Genomic DNA, 21669 nt, shown 5'->3' with positions numbered 1-21669 from the left:
CATCATGTGCCTTCAATGGGCCATGGATGAGCATTTTACCTAAATCAGTGCTTCTTTTCCTGTTTGGTAAGTTACACAATTACAGAGGTTTACAATGCAAACACTCAGGATAACTTTATATCATGGGACATACACATTACAAGTACATTCATCCTACCAGCATTTCATAAAGTCTAAATACAAATAACATCCGAATCAATTTAACAACTAATATCTATTCTGGTAATGCTAACACACAGGTAAGCAAGACTGGTTTCCAGCTATGCATTTCTAAGTGTTCAGTGAGACCTGGAGCCTTGATGTGAGTTGGCACCTGATCTGCCAGCATCACCAATAACCACTGATTTTTTTTTTTTAACATTCAAATCATGTGAATCATCACACCAGGTTTAAATAATACCAACCAGGTTAAATTTATGCTCGTTAAATGAGCGATTCCAGTTGCTCTTGTTTGTTACGCCAATGCTAAGGAGCCTGGGTATAGGCAATTCAAAAATTTTTCTATATGTCCTTTGGTTTCTTGATACATTTTGTTCTCAACATCTCAATTTTGTGCTGAGTGCTTATATGTTCCCTCTTTTTACCTGCCCATTTTGTTTTTAGTTTAATGCCCTCCTGACTACACTAAACAGTTTGTCCTTGAGGAGATTGGTCCACATTCTTTGGGGAGAAAGGGTTGCAGTTCCATGGGATATCTCCATACGGGCTACACCCCCGTAGAAGAGGAACCAGTGTTCTACAAAAATAGTTGAGTTTAGCATCCCATAAAATGGGTTAAGTCAGACTTACTTTTTCCATTGCCACAAATGGTACATGAGAAATACACTGCTATATACCCACTGAAGATTTTTCTCTTAAATCCTTGTACAAATGTTAATGTTCCTACTCCCATTGAAGTCAATGGTAAAATTCCTATTGAGGTAAGTGATTCAGAATTGAGCTCATACTTTGGAGTTCTTTATTTTTCTGTTAAGGAATAAAAGTTAGGCACAAACTGCTCTGTCAATAGCAACAGTTTTCCTCAGTGAAGTATGAATCAAAAGATAGAGCTGATGAGGATAGTCAGTCTCTGGATGGCAACTAGAGGAGGATTGCAACCAGAGAATACTCCACAACCAACAGCTCTTCAAAACCTATTGTAAAAAGAGAAATTATATAATGAATGCTCTATTTGAAGTGCCATCCTATGGCAACTTCTGATAATGGAGCATCTCCTCAGAAGGGTAAGGATGTTTTTCCCTAAACAAAATCGCAACATACACAACTGTGTTCTTTCTAGGTCAGTAATAAACAGAAATATTATAAACAAGAACATGTTAGCAAACAAGCTAACAGTGAGAACCTGCTGCTTCTCCTCCCAAGTCCTGTTTTCTACTGTTTTGTTCCTTGTCTGCTTCTCATTTTCCCCTGCCTGCCTCCTTGCTCATCCAGCTGCCTTGCTGCTCTTGATTCTCCAACACTGTTGTTACCCTCTTAAAGATACTCCCAGGACCCCATCTCTCATCAGCTATTGATTCCCCTCTCCCCATATGGCTGGAGATTATTTTTCCAAGGGAGTGGGTAAGAGAGTAATCTCTTGACGGGTACCTTCAGTGCTATTCTGCTAGCTTCTTTCGTAGGAAGTTCCTATCATTGTTTTCCCTAAAATTGGAAACAACCTTATCTTATGCAGCTCTTCCAGGCTCATATATCACAGCTGAATCATGACACAAATATTTTAGCAAAAATACTAGCTAGCGGAATGTCGTCCTTGCTCTCAGTGTATATAAACCCATATCAAATTGGATTAATTAAGGATAAATAAATGTCAGACACTATTCAGCAAGTACTTAGAATCATTCATAATTCCAGATCAAAATATTTGTTTTGTTATCACTTGACATAGAGAGAGCTTTTGAAACAGAAAGTTCAATTCTATTTTAATTCCAGTCCCATATGGAAGTTAGCCTCCAGTTCCTTAAAAGGATAAATGCTCTTTACACCAGCCCAGAAGTTGCCGTGTGATTTAATAGGATTAAATCTCCCCTGTTTTGAATTAATCTGAGGACCTAGGCCGGGATGTCCATTGTCACCTTTACTTTTTGTGCTGGCCATAGAACCTTTTAAACGAGATAAATTCATTGTTCCTATCACAGGAATAAAAGTTGAAGGAACAAATCAGAAAATAGCTTAATTTCATATAATCAGCAAATTATTTTTATGTAACCCAAACATTTCCCTAAAACAGGTTTTTAAAGAAATCCATGACTTCGAGAGAGTGTCTGGATTGAAAGTAAATTGTCAAATCTGAAATGCTAGCTAGCTATTTGCCAGATTCTGAAGTTATTCTTCCAGAAAATAGTTGGATACAAATGGGCAACAAATTCTATAAAATAAACCCCGGGAATTCAAATCTCAAACAACCTAGAGATTTATAATTTAAATGTCAAACCACTATTTCCGCAAATAAAAAAGATATGCAGTGCTGGGAGAAGTATGCAATTCCTTGCTTGGGAAGTCAAAATGAATATTTTGTCAAAGATTTATTTTGTTTCAAGGTTTTCCCACTGTAATTGTATCTGGGATGATTACCGAAATACAACAGATGTTAGAATTTATATGGAATAAGAAAAGACCAAGAGCGCAGATACTTTGAACAGATTTATTGAGCAGGGTGAACTATCTGTTCCAAATACTCTGGTGGTACTATCAAACCAGCCAGCTCAAAGCACTAGAGGACTGGAGATGCTCAAACCCAGCCAAACACTGGCTCTTTATGGAACAAGAACACTGTAGCAGTGTAAATATTGCTAGACTACCACAGATTAATAATAATAATTAATAAAAAACACTCCTTTCAGAAATAGCAAATGTTATTCTATTGGTTTGGAATAGAAGTAGAGATACATTCTTTTCCCTCACTAATGCCACCCATTTCAAATAATCCAGATCTTGAACCAGAGAGTTTTAAATAATGGAGAAGCCATGGAATACATATGGTTGGCCACCTATTCAGCCAGGAAACTTTTCTAACTTAGTTTTTATCTCTAAATAACTTTAACCGTCCTACTCTCCCGTGGTACCTCTGCTTTCAAGTAAGGCATTATATGTCCAATTTTCTAGAAAAACCCAGCGGCTTTCTCTAGAAAAGCTCTCTAGAAAAACCAGCAGCTTTCTGGTGGAAATGGTCACACACAAAAAAATGAAGAATTAATCCCTCATCTGCTATTAGTTGCTCGGTTACTGATAGCCTCCTGTTGGAAAAAGAAAAATAGCCCGTCCAACTGCAAAGGAATTGTTCCAAAAATATGGCAGGTTGTTATGAAAAAATTAATGCACCAGGTATGTACCCATTAAAAAAAAAAGAGAGGATAAATAGATACTTAGGTATTTGGTTACCATTTATTCAATACTCAAAGTGCATGCATCTGCCAAAAATAAAACAAAGGTAGTACAACTGACCAATTTTTTTAATAGACATGCCTCATTTTTTAAATGTATAATTACCAATGTCACTCGGTTTATAAAATCACTTGAAACAACATGTCATGGATTTGTGTACAGATGCTCACCCTGTAATGTGGTAATACCCTATTAAATAGAAAGATCTGATATTCTATTACAAAATAATGTTTCTCTAAACAAAATCTCACTGTTATAATGATATTTACATGGCAAGGATTTATAAACCTATCAAAATTTCCTAAATAAAAAAATAATATTAATTAAAGAAGTGGGGAGGAGGGACTAAAATTTGTAGAAGCACCATGTGCTATGAACTCTTTGGTATTAGTGAAAATCTGGTTACCTGTCTGAAAGAAAACATTATTAACTGCTGGCCAGTGATCTTGTATCTCTTTGTTTTAGGGGAGGTCTGTGGATTTTCCTCCTTCAAAGTTAAAGGCAGGTTATGGAGAGCAAGCATGTTATGTTCTTGATTGTTTAGCTGAAGAAGCCTTGAAACATACTGGCTTTAGCTGGAAAAGGTATAATTTACTTATAAGAATCCCTCTGTATAACTTGTTTTCAAATGAAAAATGCTAATTGTACAGGACGACAGACCTCATGTACATAAATGAAGCCAGAACAAATAAATGTTAAATCTTTATTTGTAGTTACACCTAGGCACAAAAGATGAGTTCAGTCAAGCTTGTAACAGTGGGACAAATTAATTCCTAATGCACTACCACTCAATTCGATGGAGTTACACCACAGATGAAGTAGGTCCATTGTTTTTCTTCTTTGATTTAACTGGATTAGATTAGCTAGGTTTCTTTAATAGCTCTCATTTATCTTCCTGTATAGCAGTGTTTCTCAATTGGTGTTCCGTGGAATCCTGGGGTTCTGCGGGAACACCTCTAGGGTTCCGCGAGCAGCTGTTCTCTGCGCCGCCGATCAGTTGTTTGCCGCCGCAGAGAGCAGCTGTTCTCCGTGCCGCCGAAAAAGGGATGATGTCACGGATTTTTCGGCGGAGAGTATCATGAGAAATGTAAGTGAGAAATGCTGACCCAGTTGTTTGAAATTTGTTATATAATTTGCTTATTTTGACTTTTTTTTTTTTTTTTTGGCCCCGTATGTAAAAATACTGTTAAGAATTTGGGGGGGTTCGCAATTATTTATCAAGTTCAAAAGGGTTCCATGGCCAAATTTAATTGAGAAACACTGATGTATAGTATTACCCTTGGCTAATCAAACACTGGGGTAGTGACATATTGATTGACATCGTCTCGTAATCCCTCAGTAACTAATTTCTGACTCTTTCAATGGGAAGTAATGCAAACTTTTGAATCTAGATGCAATTGGGAAACGATAAACTCGATACATACTGTGTTCGGAAGGAAAATTTGGGAGAAAGGTGGAATGAGACAACTTTCCAGGAAGTGAAATTTTGTTTAAAAGCACTTTTTTTTAATCAAAATGTGGCTCTGAAATGGTATAGAGGAAATGAATTAAATGGAGAACATATTATACTATTTACTATTATGTACTACTTAAACTTTGTCAATAAGCCAAAAGGAACTGTAGGGACTCATGCTTGAATCCTGTAAAGGTAGGTTACAAGTGAAAATTAATTTGAACCTAATCCCTAGGTGTCTTCACAACAGAGAAACTGTACTGTTTGGAATAATAATGAATCCATGCATTGAGTTTTAAGCCTAAACTAGCCAAATTTTTTATGTCAAGTATGTAGTATGTTGTGTCTGTGTAAGATTTCTCATCACTGTGCTTCATTATACCTGGGCATAGTCAGCATCCATAACTCTCTCCCAAGAATTTTGTTTGCTTATACTTCTTCCTGAGAGGTACATTTATTGTGTGTTTTGAAAGTTGTAATGTTCTGTGGACATGTATGGTATTTCAGACCAGCATACCCAACAGAGGAGCTAGAAGAAGAAGCAATAACAGAAGATGATGCAGAATTGACACTTAATAAACTGGAGGAAGAAATTGTGGTAGGTGCATATGTTTGGTGTCCTCTCCACCCCCCAGTTATACCCATACTTATCAACTGTGAGTTTTTTCTTTTTGTTCTAGTGTTCTTTATTTTATTTTGTTTGTTGTTGTCCACTCCCTCATGCTTCTTTTATCCTAGACTTTCCTATATTGTCAGCTCCTCTTTATTTCCTCTTGTTCTCATTTTAATTTAGATTATAAACCTTACCGGGCAGGGCATTTGTCTTTATTTGCATGTACAGATGTTGTAAAACAGTGGCTCCTGACCTGTGGCCGGGGGGCCAGAAGTGGCCTGCAGGGTCTTTCAAAGTGGCCCACCAGTCCCCCCCGTGCTGGCTGCAGAAGGGAGCTGCAGCCAAGAACTCAGGCAGAACACGTTGCCCTGGGGCAACAAGACCGGTGCAGGCTCCTTGCTGCAGCGAAGGGACCAGGAGATCAGCGTTCCCCTCCCCCTGGCTGTAGCAGGGAGCATGGCAGTGCTCTGCCTGGGTCCATAGGCGATATGGTCCCTGCTGGAGCCAGAGGGAGGGGAGCACTGATCTCCTGTCCCCCTGACTGTCAAAGGGAGCCACTGCCTAGGGACCCAGGTGGAGCACACAGGGCTATAGGACATGTGCAGTTCCCCTGCTGCAGCAAGGAGGCAGCCTCCTTGCTCAACTCCTTCCCTCTGGCTGCAGTAGGGGGGAGGGAGGGAAGGACTGCTGGAGGAGCAGCCAGGACCTACCATGCTTGAGGAGGGGAGGACTCTAAAAATTAGTGCCTTGCAGTTTGGCCTGCACTTATCAGGCCACCCACCGTGACTTAGCTGCTAAGCCATGTGCTTCAGTGTGTAATGACAATCACTCATCTACACTAGTGCTTTGTCTGTGCGTGTGTGATATACTGTGAGTAATTTGTAGGTGTAAAATAGTGAATGTAAAAATGAGCACAGTAGCATCAAATGTTTACTTTAAATATATAGTGAATTCTAGTCCTTAATGGTGTATACGTCAATACCTTTTTTATGAGTTGATAAACTGGTGGCCCTTCAGAGTTGTAAAATCGATATTTGTGGCCCTTGAGCCAAAAAGGTTGGGAACTGCTGTTGTAAAGCATCATAGACGTTTATGGTGGTATAGAAATAAATACATTCTTTCTTATGGGACTGAATCCTGAAATGCTTTGTTTTTACTGAGGTTATTGTGAGTTTTTATTTGAACCAGGACTTCAGGAATTCACGTACTGTTTAAAAACTCACACACCACTTCTCAAGTGCAGGGCCCAATCCTACAACCCTTATTCACACAAATAGTCTAGAAACCTAAACAGGAGATGCAGGATTGTTCCCAGAGAGGAAGATATATTTCCTGAATGAAGCATTTGCAACCTGATTTCCAATCCAACTCCAAAGGCAGTTGTTCCACAGACTTGAATTATTAAAATGTACTCTGTAAGAAAAACAGTGTACACAGATGTAGACCTTAGATACATTTTAATTATTTCTATTGTAAATTGGTTCTATGCTGATAGAATGGAAACTTCCTATCACCCAGTTCCTAAATATAAAGATTATTGTAAGACTGCATTGTTGACAAAAGATTTAAGATGTACAAATGTATTTTTAATTTCTGCTGATGGATGGATATTGAGTGACTGTTTGGTTGCTAAGGGGCTTTTTCAATCAGATATTTTTACTGGACTTGAGGTCTAACTTTCTATAAACTGGTGGTATGATGTCATCATAGGACCCTTTTCATCTGGATGAGGCCGTGTCAACATCTTCAAAAGTGGTCTCTGTTCTGTTTTTGATATTTTTGGGTGTCATAAATGTGCAGTCTCTGTGGCATGCAAACTCTGAATATTTTTCTTAATTCCTGGTTTAAGCAGGACTTCTCCCAAATGTGATGCTAGATAAACATGACCTAACTCAAACATGAGTTAGCCTGGTGTCTGATTTGTCAAAAGACCTTGGAGGAAGGGGCCGACAGGCTGATTAAGCAAAGATCATAAACCAAAAGAATTAAGGCTAAGGTGGAGAAGCTTCACCTGTTGGATCAACAAACCACTTGAGGAAAGACTGATGTTCCTGAGAAATAAGGCTAGCCACTCTAGGGAGAAGTCTAATGGGCTATGCAAGCCTTTTGACCAGTCTCCCTGCCCCGACAAAGTCCCACTAGCAGAAGCACTGTGTCAATAACATCATCTGGCTCCTTGACTGCAGTCCCAGTTCTTATGCCAGGAAAGTCTGGAGAAATGCAAGAGTTGAAGTGTTTGCAAACCCTATTATTTTAAGTATCACGTTTTTCTTTTGTTTTTATTAGTTGGGAGACATTCCAGCCTTTTATTCTTTAATCTTAGGGTGGAAAAGTGTGATTGTGTAGGTGCGTGTGTGTATAAGTACCCTTAAAATCCATACAGGGAAGACATAAAATTCCTCAGGTTTAAACAACCCTAAATTCAGCCTCCTAAGGGTGTTCAGTAAAGTGTGTTCTGGTCTGAGAATCCAAGAAACTTAAGCTGTCAACCGTAAACTGCTAAGAGTTGTCAAATTTCCACTCACTAGTTCTGTTGAGGCTGTCTGATCTGCGTTGGTGGAGAGGAAAAGGTTAGTCACCACACAGTTTAAATCTAAGAAGGAAGCTTTTGTTCGGGTTTGAGGTTGTGGTTTAGAAGATTTTAAATAATAATTTGGTTTCAGTTATAAAATATTCAACCAACTCTAAGTTCCGATTTCACTGCCATTGGTGAAACTCTTTCGTTGGGGTTTTTAATAAAATGGAAAACCACCTCCTTAGATTCCTTTTTGGAATTATAAGGAATATTTGTTGTATTAATGTAATGATTTAATTCCAATCCAATATACTTTAATTTTTAAGTTAGTAGTGTTAATAGTTTCGTTTTATGATATGCTTTCTTGATTTTATGTTTACTGGTTTTAATAAAAATTTATAAAACTGGTACTGAATCATATTTCTTTTAATAAGTAACAAGGGTCTAGATTCCTTGGGAAATACTAGCTGGTCTATCCTAAAGCCTCCAGTATAGTCTTTGGTTCTCATAACTATTATTGTTTATATTGTGATAGTGCCCAGTCATAGACCAGAGTCTCACTGTGTTACAAGCTGTACAAATACATGGCAAAAAGGCAGTCCACGACTGGCAGAGCTTAAAGGTAGCTGGATTGTGTTTAAGGACCAAATTTTGCACTGGAATGAAGCCAGTGTAGATTTAGTCATTTACACGAGTACTAGATCTGATCCTTAGAGTTGATCTGCCTTGTGAGTGTTAATGTAAGATACCATATCACTTATTATGCTGAATGGAATGTGACTTCCATGTAATACATGAATTAAAGCTGTGATTTTTCAAGAGCTTTGGGAATTGGACATCCAACACCCTTATTTTCCCTTTAAAATCCTAGCTTAAATCCAGCTTCTATAAAAGAAACATGCTACTCAAAGATGCTGCATATCCTTATATGAATTTCAATAAACACAAGCTGTACTTTCAAAAACTCCATGCTTGCTTCACAAAAACTTGAAAAATATTATTTGTTCTGCTTTGGTTTAGGAAAAGCTGAGGTTTTGAAGGAAAGTAATGTCGTATTTACTAATGAAATGTTTTGCAACTTTTCTTTTAAGGAAGAAGAGACAGATAATGAAGAGAACTTTATTGATCTGAATGTTCTAAAGGCACAAACCTATAGATCAGTAAGTTATTACCTATCAGAACTCTAATAAACTAGAGCAGATCTTTACATCTTAAACCATAACTTCTTTACGTTGGTTTTACAATTTGTAATGAATAAGGCTGTCACTTGATTTCTGTCTGAAAATATTAATATAATCTAAATATCAAAAACATCCTACCTACAGAGGGCCAACTTATTTTAAAAGAAGCAAATACATCAGGTTCCTAAACTGCAGTATCTTTCAAGGTTGTATAAATCTTGAAGAATCAGCTTCCAAGGACTTAAATAGCACCTTGTTTCTATGTACATAGTTTTTAACCGGATCCAAAATAGTTCCATGTTTATTATCTTATCTATAATACTTTTTTCATTCATTTTAATACTTAGGCCTTGTCTACACTAGAAAAATAGGTTGACCTAACGTAGGATGACTTACTGCGATGGCTGCTGTCCACACTACCCTTCTAGGGTCAGTGGAGTGCGTCCTCACCAAGAGCACTTCCATCAACCTAAGAGCCCAGTCTCTCAGCTCCCTGCTGGGTGCCCCACAGGCTCCTGGTGGGCTGTCCTCTGGGAGCCACTGGCTTTATCCCTCCCCTTTCCCCCTCACATCCTGCATGTAGCTAGAAGAGCAGACCAGGCGGCCAGGCTTCTCGCCCTGCTTGCAGCCGGGAGTGGGGTTAAGTGCCCAGGTTTCTCGCAGCCGGGAGCGGGTCCAGGTACCTGGGCTTCTCACCCCACTTGCAGCTGGGAGTGGAGACCAGCTGCTCAGCTCTTGGGGAGGGAGGGGCTTTCTTGTGGATTTCACCTCTCCTGGCTGAAACAGTGAAATAGACAAGAATGACAGCCCCACAGTCAATGTAAGGAACTCTGTGTATACATTGACTCTGAGTCGGCCAAACTAAGCCAACAAAAGCCCTATGCCTCTTGTTGAGGTGGTTTTATTATGTTGGCATAGCAGGGGAATTACATCGGTGGGAGGAGCATTTTAGTCTGTACACCTCCAATGATTTGTTGACAAAAGCTGACTTTTGTTGACAAAACTCTCTAGTGTAGACCAGCCCTTAGTGAAATCAGATAAGATGTTTTGAACCCTAATACTTACAGTGCAAAGAAACAACAATAAATCATAAAGTAATATAAATAGTTTTTCTAAATATGAATATTTCTCCCTATTCTGAAATGTCTTAAGCCACTGTAACTTGATCACCTAGCAATTGGTGTTTTTTTTTAAATTTAGAAACCTTGAAATGTTTGTTTAGGATATGAATGAATCCACAAAACAAGAAGATATTTTAGAGTCTACAACAGATGCAGCAGAGTGGAACCTGGAAGTGGAACGTGTTCTTCCACAACTGAAAGTTACGATCAGAACTGACAATAAGGTGTGTAAGAGCATGTGTGCGCTTTGATATAAACAAGAGTTGAATAAAAACAATGAGAGTCCTGTAGCACTTTAAAGACTAACAAATTTCCGCAGGCATAAGCTTTTGTGGGCTGCAACCCACTCCCTCAGATACAAGAAATAGAAATAAGATAGTGGGTGTATATATTATACATCCAAGGGTAAGGAAACAACAATGGAGAGGGGAGGTGTTAGCAAAGTCCATTCAGTTAGAGTAGATGAGGCCTATTCACAACTGTTGATTAGAAGGTGAGAATGTGTGAACAGTGATGATTACTTCTTGTAATGAGAGAACCATTCCAAGTCCCTATTCAGACCCAATCTGATTGTGTCAAGTTTGCATATGAGTTCCAGCTCTGCAGTTTCTCGCTGAAGTCTGTTTTTGAAGTTTTTTTGTAGACGTATGGCAACTTTCAAGTCAGCTACAGTGTGTCCTGGGAGATTGAAGTGCTCTCCGACTGGTTTATGGATGTTACCTTTTTTTATGTCTGATTTGTGTCCATTTATTCTTTTGCGTAGTGACAGTCCGGTTTGGCCAATGTACATGGCAGATGGGCATTGCTGGCACATTGCTGGCATATATTACATTAGTAGATGTGCAGGTGAATGAGCTCCTGATGGTGCCAGCACCATAGTGAGCACCAGCAACCGTACACCATACAACAAGAACACTAACCCAGGAACCTATCCCTGCAACAAACCCCGTTGCCAGCTCTGCCTGCACATCAACTCCAGTGACACCATCACAAGTCCTAACCACATCAGCCACACCATCAGGAGCTCATTCACCTGCACATCTACTAATGTAATATATGCCATCATGTGCCAGCCCTCCCACCCTTCTCCCCCGAGATCTGAGAGAGAATTATTTATTTTAATGTTTTTCTAATATTCTGTAGTAATTACTACAGCACCAATATCAGAGCATTTCAGTCATTTACTAATGTGTACTTGAATTCCAGTGGAAACTTTAAAACGTGGAAAACACTTTTCAGATCAAACCTTTTAATAAAATGTTTAATTGGGACAATATACAGAAATACAGCAAACATATGGATTACTTTTGGATGGTGATTTTCTGTCAGCCACTTGAGAGCTGTAGGTTCTAGTTCCAGCTCTGCTACAAACTTCTCTAATTTTGGGCCACCTCTCAGCCCATTTATTAAATGGCAGGGGGAAACATGGTATCTGTCTCCTAACACAGGGGAATGAAGCGTGGCTAAATGTGTGCTGTTAAGTGTAGAATTTTGTTAAAGTCCATCTGTTCAAAAGGCTAGATTACAATGCATGGTCTTCTGGTTCCTAACCCAACTGGTTCCCAATGGCTCCTATGATAAACACAGGAGGAAGAGGATCCATTGTCCTAGTGTCTATGCTTTAGTGCTTTGAGAGCTTCCCTAAATGGAGGCAAGTCTCCTTTCCTATCTGGTCTCTCCCATTCAATATAGAAAAGAGCATCACACTTCATACTCTCTACAAGTTCCTAAGATATGCTTGCACATTCAGAACCAACGGAAGGTTGGCAGGTTATTAACAGAGCATGTTATAAAATAAATAGTATGTGCAAATCCAAAGTACTTTTTTTTTTTTTTTTTTTTAATACTGTAAATTTGACATCACAATCAATTTTCATGAGGCCAACAAAAAGACAAACCTAGGTCTGCTGCCAAACTTCAAGCCTCTACTAACCTGCCACAGTGTGAAATTCATCTTTTCTTTTCCCAGCCTTTGCCTGATTTCTGTACAGTTTGTGTTGGGCATCGGCAGGGGTATAGGCAATAAGCCTCAGAGGTTTAACAGCTGCTGGAGGTGTGATCTGTCTTCTGTCTGATTAGCTCATATAAGCATCAATCCAGCAAAACATTTAAGTACATGTGTATTCTCACTGAAGTCAGTGGAGCTACTCATGCTTAAAGTCGAGCATGTGTTTGAGTGTTTTGCCAGACTGGGCCGTGGTTTGGTGTGGGGATTTTGGAAAATAGAGTAATGTTTTATAATGTGTTTTTCCCAAATCTCTATGTAGTTTGCTGTGATCTAGCAGCTGGAGCTATGTTTTTCTTCCCTCCTTTCTTCCCCCCTGCCCTCACAATGAAGGGGGTAAGGTAGTCTTACTTTTTTATTTCCTTCCTGTCTCCTACCGAGGACACTGGAGGTGAATTGGAAGGGAAGATTTGACAATTTGAACATTGGCAGGTCTTTTGACATTTTAGTTATGCTCTCTTTCTCTGAGATTTAGCAGAGCTAGTGGAGTTGAAATTGATAGTCTCAATATTTGTGCCTGGAAGGCCCCATCACACTGTTTTCTAGTAGAAGTACATTCATGAAGATCAAATTCATTTCACAGATTATTGTCTCAGACCCATCTATAAGGATGTTCGGTATTTGGTTTTGGACCTGAATGTCACAATGTGACATTTAGGAATCTGACAAATTATTTCACCATAAAACAGCTCCCTCAGGGGATGGAACATGGCAGCTGTGTAACTGCACACTGCAACAGTACATAATGGATATAGACAGGTATTACAAAATTTTAGAAGAGTACAAGTCTCTTTCGCTCTTTTATGCTTACACTGTTACCTGAATTTATAATTTAGACCTTTTATTATCTTTCTGATGTCTTTGGGATTGGAGAATCCATGTAGATCAAATGCATCAGCACAAAGATGGAATCGAAACTGCTTTAAAAGAGACTAGGGTATGTCTTGTACAGGCAGAGTACTCTGCGGTACTGGTCTCTCAGCATTTTTTGAACTGCCCTCTTTGATTATATATATATATATTAATTGCTTGATTCATTTTTCTTGGGATTGTTTTACAGCACTGTGGAGAGATGCAACAAATATGACTGAGGGCTAGTGGGATTGACAAAGGAGAAATTATTAAAGGAAGTAAAGTTGTATAATTTGCCCAAGGATAATTAATGGGGGATACAACTGTCTATAAGCATTGGAAGTGTGTAAATCCTGAGAATGGAGAGGAATTATTAAAGACAATACAGTGGATGATACTTGTTAATAATGGGATGAAATTTTAAAAAGGAAATCTTAGGCTAAATATTGTAGTCAGAGTAACTTTCTGACAGTGAGATTTATTAGACTGGAATAATCTTAGAGGAAAGAGTAGAAGCACCATTTCTTGAGAAATTTTAATCTGGGCTAGACTAAACACTAGATGACTTTATCATATAAGCAGTCCTGCATTGGCCACCTGTCAAGTGTCATAGTAATTCTTTTCCATCTCTGACTGATATGCTTCTATGTCCTTTCTGAATTAGAGGAGTTTTAACAGTGTTTATACTTTAAATATAAAAGCATAACCTTATTTACAGAATATCATTTTCTAGGGTTACCTTGACAAGCTTCATAATGAAATCAGTAGGACACTCGAAAAGGTCAACAGTCGGGAAAAGTACATCAACAATCAGTTGGAGCATTTGGTTCAAGAATATCGTACAGCACAAGCCCAGCTGAGTGAGGTAATGCACTGACCCATTGCTGTTGCTTTTTGTAAGGCTGAGTTGCCCATGGTATGGCCCACCGTTTCAGTGCAGCCTGCAGAGTTCACATCTACTTTCTCCCTCTGACTGTGGGTAGAAGACAAAGGCCTGGATGCACAAAAGGAGTTGGAGGTGATGACACTGAGCATCACAATGTCTAACTTTTAGTCATCTAGAAAATCGCCATGATAACAAAGCCTGAGTTCGCCACATAAGCTCCCTACACAATGACTGGGGAGAAAGGGGCACCTTTCTCTTAGGAAGGTCTAAGACTGCGAATCATAAAAGATGGTAAGCAGGGAATCGCCTAAGCTAACCAATGGGAGATGCCGCTAAATGCTAAGTCCTACCCATCTCATGAAGATAGGTGCTGAAATCCCAGCTGCAGAGAGGTGCCTAGTGATTCTTGGGGTGAACCCTCTTCTGGAGTAAAGCACCTGTGCCATTTTAGCAAGAAGCCAGGGGAGGACTAGGACTTCTCTCACAACTTTTAGCTTAGTGGTTAGGGTACTCACCGAGGATGTGGGAGACCCCCTGTTCAAGTTTTCCTCCCTCCAGCTGAGGGAGGAGAAGGGATTTAAACTGGGATCTGTCAGCTCTCAGATGAGTGCCCTGACCATTGGGCTCTGGGCTAATCTGGTGTGAGGCTCTCAATCTGTCCTGTTGAAGCAGTTGCACTATGGATCCATAATAAGAGTAACTGGAGCAAGGGGAATGAACCTTGACTCTACCTCATCCCAGGTCAGGGCTCTCACCACCAGGCTACGGAGTCGTTGTCACATGTACTTATGCTGTTTCTCTCTAGTCCAAAAGTTTCTTTAATTATTTGTACCCAGAGCAACAGTTTCAACAGGAGAGGCCAGCCACACATCAGAATATCCCATAGTGCAGTGGTTAGGGCACTCACTTGGGGTGTGACATCCCTGTTAAAATCCTTTCTCCCCTTCAGGCAGAGGTGGGACTTGAACCAAGGGTCTCCCACATCCCAGGTGAGTACCATAACCACTGGGCTTAAAGTTACGAGGGAGCTCCTTCTCTTCGTTCCCCGGGTATTTTGTGTGAACTTGTATTGGGCCCTCTGGCAGCAGGTGTGCTTAAAGGATGCCTACTGGATTGGGCCCCCCACACATAATTTAGGCAGCTGAACTCCTCTCTTTCCCGGGTTCATGAATTGCTCTGAGGCTTAGTTGGGAAACAGTCATTTGGACGCTTCAAGGGAGGCAGCCGTGCACGTGCCCAGGGGCAGAAACCTAGGCACTTAGGGAACTTTTACTGTAAAAGCTTAGATGCCAAGTACATTGATCAATTCTGGGATTTTATTGTTGGTAAACTCAACCAGCAAGTTTTATTCCTTTATTGAGGGAAGGGAGACATACAGTAAAATGTTTTTACATCTTACTGGTTTGAAAATAAGCTGGTACATGGGAAGCTTTAACATGCACAAGGCCAGTCCTTTCTAGTTAGGAACTTACCCTTAGATATCATGGTGATAAGGACTGTGTATGACTATACCGCATTAAAACATTCCTGTCAGCTGACTTGAGCTGTGGGGCTATAAAACTGCAGCATGACACACCCTTAGATACTATAGTGATGGGCACTATGTAAGTCTCTAACTAGCAAACACTCTTGCTTGTCTTACTCACATGAGTGGTCCCATTATAGTAAGGGTAGCAGGATTTGGCCTTTTGCATGTGAATGCTTTCCTTCCATGCTTAAGATGTATTCATATTTGGTACTTTCAGTAATAAACCAAGACCATGTGTGTGCAACTTGTTGCTCAGGCAAACTGTGTGTGATAAACTGGATGAAAGGATTATTTGCTGATCTCTCTTTTGATTTCTAAAAATGACTTTTTTCAGAGTTTTTTAGGGCAATGAGAATGTGATAACTTTCTCCAAATGTATATGAGTATTTTAAATAAAATAGCTTCTTCTTATAGTAGTTTGAAAAATATGATGCAACCAGCAAAATACATCACTTTCATCTTAAAGAAACAGCTGTTTCCATTTTCTTATTGTATCAAAGTGAAATTGTAAAATGGGTTATGTGACAGATGTAAGACCTTGGAAGTATGGAAACTTCAAAAGACTATTTTATTGAGGTGTGCCAGATGCCATAGGCACCAGGATTAACAATACACTTCTGTATGTGTGAATGTTATATGTATCTTTGAGCTAGGGATTGTATTCTCACTTCTTGTGGGAGGGTTCCCCAAGAACTAAAATTAGGGTGGGTGGTAATTTCTGCAGATCCTGGGGGATGAACAACTCCAAAGAAATACTACCCCCTGTGGAGAATTGCTTGTACTGATTTAGACTGGGTTCAGGAGGCCCAGGAGACAAAGAAAAAACTTGTGGTATAGAGGACCAGCCTAAATTGGTGGAGAGGACCCTCATTTTGATCCAAAAACTGACATGAGATTGTAACCAAGAGGGCACAACCCTCCTGGAAGGGTGTGAAGGACTGGAAACCTGCCATGGTCTCTATGTGAAAGATGGGTGACAGCTGGTAAGCTTAGTAAGTGTGTAGATTGTTTTCTGTGTAATTCTTTTGTCCTAAAATAAATGTTCTGTGCTTTGTGAAAGCTGACTGGTCACGGGTAACCCTGTCATTGTTCTTGAGAGAGAGTCAGCACCTGTAGTTCACTAAGGTCCGACCTGTTGGGATAGGCACAGTAAAATGCAGGGTGACTACAAGCCTAAATCCACAGTCTGCAGGGAGAGGGGCCCTCATCCCCACCATAGAGTGGGGGCAGCTGGAGGCCTGAGGCATAAAAGGCTGCCCTTATGAACGACATGGAGGTGGCAGAAGTGTAGTTAAACCCAGAATGGTGACAGGTTACACTTCCCCTTTTGAGAAAAGGACCTGGGATTCAGGACTTCTGAGTTCCATCCCAATTCTGGCAAATTCACTGTGGTCTTGGGGAAGGCACTTGCTCGCTCTCTGCTTCTGTTTACTCACCTGTTAATAACTAACAAAACTTGCTTCCCTCACATGAGTGTTGTGATATTTAATTGCCATTTGTTGTTTGAGCTCTGAGCTTTGAGATTCTTGAATGATAGACATATGGTCTTGATCTTGCAAACTCTTCCTCACATGAGTAACTCCACAGATTTTGTTGGGACTGCATACATGAGTGAGGGTTTCTGAAATAGGGTTCTAAAAGAGCAAGTATTTTATTATCAGTTCTCTAAGCAGTACATATGCTTCTGCTTTGTCAATAATACAGAAACTGTTCTCTCTTCCAGGCCAAAGAGAAATACCAGCAGGGAAGTGGAGGAGTAACTGAAAGGACTAGAACTCTTTCTGAGGTAGAATATATTTTCCCCTAATTTGTTATGGTCTTAATTCTCAAAAGGGTTCCAATCTTTCATGCACTGTTTTATAACTTCTAAAATAGCCCATTGTTCGTAGTCATTTGACACTTGGATTTACTATTTTATGAAATAAACTTTTTCTTATGCAATACATTTTCACATCAACATATGAATTTGTTCATTTAGCGAAAGTGATTTAGAAGTGTGAGCCCAGGTTTGGGAGAGAAATTCGTAAATGTTAATCCCAGGTCTGCTACTGAGGTGGGCAAGCTACTTAATGTCTCCACCTGAGTTTTCTGCATCTGTAATGAGAATAATATATAAAATAAAATATATATTTTACCCGCCTCCTTAAAAAAGTTAATGTTTGGTAAAGTGGGTCAGAAAATTTCCAATAAAAAGGTTTTTGTCAGAAGATGTGGTTTTGTTGAAATTTTCTGATGGAAAATACCAATTCCAATGACATTCATTATTTATTTGAAGCAATATTTTGAAACAAAACATTTCATTTCAAAATGTTGATGTGGAAAATCAAAACGTTTTGTTTCAAAATATGGATTTGCTTTAATTGCAAATGTCAGCCTTGTTTCAATATTCCAAATCAAATAGTTTGATGGGAATTTCATTTTCTTACTAACGTTACTATTTAGGTTTCAGTAAATCTTATCCACTAGAAAATTAAACTTCTATAATAGTCATGTCTCATCACACCACTAGAATACACTAGAAACCATCATCACAACATTTTATTGAGATTATTTTAATGGGTAATAAAAATGTTAGAGAAACAAGATGGGTGAGGTAATATCTTCTGTTGGTCCAACTTCTGTTGGCAAGAGAGAGGAGTTTTCAAGCTAAGAGCTCTGTGGAGCTTGAAAGCTTCTCTCTCTCTCTCATTAACAACTAACAGAAGTTGGTCCAATAAAAATACTACCTCACCCACCTTGTCTCTTTCATAGTACAAAGCTGTCTTCTAAAGCGTAGGGCCTCTTCAGAATTATGTCTGTTTTAAAATAATAATAATAATTGTACCATTATATTTAGCCTTGTGTTTAATACTGGAAAATTGGATCTTTACTTCTGCTTTTAGGTGGAGCAGTAATTTTTAAAAACAGAACACCATATGAACCTGAAATCTTTATAATGTTTTTGTGCTTTGGTAATTAGTGTCTGACTAATAAAGAATAATTTATGACTGTGTGTGCGGATATTGGAGATTCTGATATCAGCTACACTAGGGCATGTCTGAACTAAAGCCAGATACATTTGGTGCTACTATAGATTTGCGCTGGAATAGCTGTGATCAGAACTTGACCCATTGGGACATACCTGTACACCTGGAGTGTGTAATGAAAATGTTTTTCTTACTGAACATATTGAAATAGGGAAGTAAATGTGGTTAGTAGTTCCAGCCCATTGATTTCTATATCTTGGTCAAAGTGTTTTATTAGCCAACCACATTGCTCCCTTTTTACAATTCATGTTACAGACACAATGATGCTGTAAAAGCAGACCTTTCAATATACAATGTCAGTGCTGAAGTTTTTCTCACTCCAATACACACACATCCCAATGAACTTTATGTACACATTGCAGCAGCTTTCTTTGTCTGCCTTTTTGTTCTGGTACCATCTCTCAGGATTCCTTAACCAACCACTAGCACCTAGCAAACCACTTTCTAGCTCAGAAAACAATATCCCTAGTGTTTTGTAATGTAGACAGGAGTGCTATTCCATCAGCCACTCTCTAGGAGAATAGTGGTTCTTGCCTTCTATCAGTTACTGAGAAGCATCACTATTATTATTTATTAATGTATGATGAGAAATCCTTCAAAACAATAATCCCGGGCCACTGCCAAAATGTTACTCATGTAGCATGACTTGTATTGCTATTCTTTTTGTCATATTAAAAATCCAGTTTGGGGTTAGTGCTTTAGAGTTGAGAAATATTGTTACTCTGTTTACAGAACTGAGTACAGATTAGTCACTTCTGTAAAACTAATGCAGTTATTCAGAATATTTTTTAATTGAAGTTCAAAAATAATGCACAATTAAAATCAGTTTCTCCAATTTCAGATTACTGAAGTATTGGAGAAAGTAAAGCAGGAAATGGAAGAGAAGGGGAGCAGTATGACCGACGGAGGTAAGTATATATATGTCTTCCTCAGAAAAAAACACTCATTCCCTGAGAAACAAGTGCACATTCAGGCCTAGGTTAAGGGGGAAAGATCTGGTACATGCAAAATAAACAAAACAAAAGCAGGAATGAGTGACTAAACAAGTGAAAACATCAGGGATGACATTTTCAAAGGGGGCTTAAGTGATTTAGAAACTGAAACCCTATTTTCAAAAGTAACTTAGGCATTTAGAGTCTAAATCCCATTGGGTTCCAAAATTTTGCTCTTTTTGAGACTTTTACCATAAAATCTCAGAAAATTCATAGACTCTCTAATTTGAATAACTGAATAACTATTTCACAGCTGGTGATTTAGGGCCTGATTGCTGCAAACGCTTACTACCATCAGATTCTCATGGCAGTAAGCATCATGCTTGGTAGTAAGTGTTCACAGGACTGGGCCTATGGCTGGTAGAAAAATTCATTCCAGTACCTGTGATGTTTGCACTGTTTCTAATTTAAATTAATTCTAAAAGTCATCTAAGCCTAAATGTTTTGCTGTCTTAGAGTCTGTTTTGGCTTTTGGCTGATAAACCTGCTCTATTTCAAATGTAAAAGGAATTGTGATGCAGATACAGAAAGTAGCAGACAGACACCATGATAGGTTAAACACAAGGGCCACAACTTTATTTAATTATTGATGCCTAACTGGGATAAACCACCTGCAATAGCTACCCAATGCAGGAAGCAACTATATACACCCTCCCCTCGCCACACATGAGTCAATCACCTGGCTCACACCACCCTTACTGCCCAATGACAGTGATGATGGGCAGGACAAGTTCCAGAACCTGGAACCTGCAACTTTTGACACCCCCCCACCCTTCTGTCCCCACATGCCTTGTTTCACAAAGAGTGGTGTGGAGAGGTGAAGAAGCAGCCTGTGTTTCCCAAAGGTGAAAGGGAATGGGAGGAAAAAGAATGGGGTATGTGGAACACTGCCTCAGCCTCTCCTGGCTGAGATCTTCCTCTTCCAGCTGCTGATGGTGTCTTCTGTGCTCCCTGCTCCACCAAACCCCAGCTCGAATAGAGGGGTGAGCATTATTGCAGTGCAAAAAATATAAAATTGAAAAACCTATTCTCATTTTTATGCACATTATCAGATCCAAAATGTCAAGAAGGCAGCAAAATTGTCATCACTTACTTCTATTTTTAATATGTCTTGTGTGTTAAAAATGATGTCTCAGTAAAATCGTGTCTCCAGAATACAACAGTTCTTTTGTTCATTCTCCAGTTAGTAGAGGGAGTGAATTATAGGAAAAGTAATGCTTTTCACGTACAGGAGACTAATACACACGTACTTCCCCCCCCCCCCCTTCTTTTTTAAACAGCTCCTTTAGTAAAAATTAAGCAGGCCTTAACCAAACTGAAGCAGGAAACAGTTCAGATGGACATACGGATTGGTGTAGTGGAACACACATTACTCCAGTCAAAACTGAAGGAGAAATCAAATATGACTAGAGATATGCATGCAACTATGATTCCTGAAACCACAATCGGTGCCTATTAAAGTTGCTTGGCATTTACTTGTATTTCAGACAGCTCAAATTTTTTATAACTTGTTTTTTACAATATGCTTGTCATGCATTTTAGGGTGTTGCAGATGTGTGCTTAGCACTTTAGGCTCTATAAATGGAGCCATGCTGAATTTTGTAACTTAAAGGCTTTCAAACTTATTACAAGTCTTTTATAAATACGTTAATAAATTCTCATTAACTAACTTGTCTTTTCTACTGCATTGTAGTATGTTAAGCAGTTTAAAAGTGTATTGACACAACCTATAATCTTCAAGCCCTGATTAGATATTCTGTGCTGAAAGAAAATTACTTGTGGAAGGCTTGAAAGGAATTTAAAATGTCTGCTATTTCCATTTACATATGATTAACATTAGTATTTAATTGCTGACAGTGGAATAATACAGTGCTACCCTTTCTTGAAACCTGGGTCAAATCTGGTTCTGGTTGCAAGTCAATGTAAGTTGTTTGGTCCCCTCTTAGCTCCTGTTTGAAGTTTATGTACAGAACAAAATAACCTCCCTGTTTGACACAATTGGGGATGATTGATAGCCTCTTCTGAGGTGGTTTTGATGAGTTTAACAGGGCTGTTGTAAGACAAAATCTCAGTACTTTGCAAGGCAGCTGTTAGCATCATGACTCCATCAGGACCT

General features: G+C 39.1%; 1 protein-coding gene across 2 annotated transcripts in view; it reads left to right on the top strand.

The window, feature by feature from the left end:
• The window catches only part of IFT57 (intraflagellar transport 57), a 33835-nt gene extending 12613 nt beyond the window's left edge, over positions 1 to 21222 (top strand). For both annotated transcript variants that reach the window (XM_067546210.1, XM_067546211.1), the window contains exons 3-11: positions 3847 to 3965; positions 5342 to 5432; positions 9054 to 9122; positions 10366 to 10489; positions 13136 to 13206; positions 13855 to 13986; positions 17259 to 17321; positions 19403 to 19469; positions 20834 to 21222. In XM_067546210.1, coding sequence (XP_067402311.1) covers positions 3847 to 3965; positions 5342 to 5432; positions 9054 to 9122; positions 10366 to 10489; positions 13136 to 13206; positions 13855 to 13986; positions 17259 to 17321; positions 19403 to 19469; positions 20834 to 21012 — 915 coding nt within the window. In that variant the 3' untranslated portion in view covers positions 21013 to 21222. The remainder of the gene's footprint in view (positions 1 to 3846; positions 3966 to 5341; positions 5433 to 9053; positions 9123 to 10365; positions 10490 to 13135; positions 13207 to 13854; positions 13987 to 17258; positions 17322 to 19402; positions 19470 to 20833) is intronic.
• Positions 21223 to 21669: the final 447 nt, after the last annotated feature.

This window comes from Emydura macquarii, unplaced genomic scaffold (genome assembly GCF_026122565.2).
Source record: "Emydura macquarii macquarii isolate MOO-44397 ecotype Brisbane River unplaced genomic scaffold, CSIRO-AGI_Emac_v2 contig_1119, whole genome shotgun sequence".
Lineage (NCBI taxonomy): Eukaryota > Metazoa > Chordata > Testudines > Chelidae > Emydura > Emydura macquarii.
This window is presented reverse-complemented; position numbering and strand designations above follow the sequence as displayed.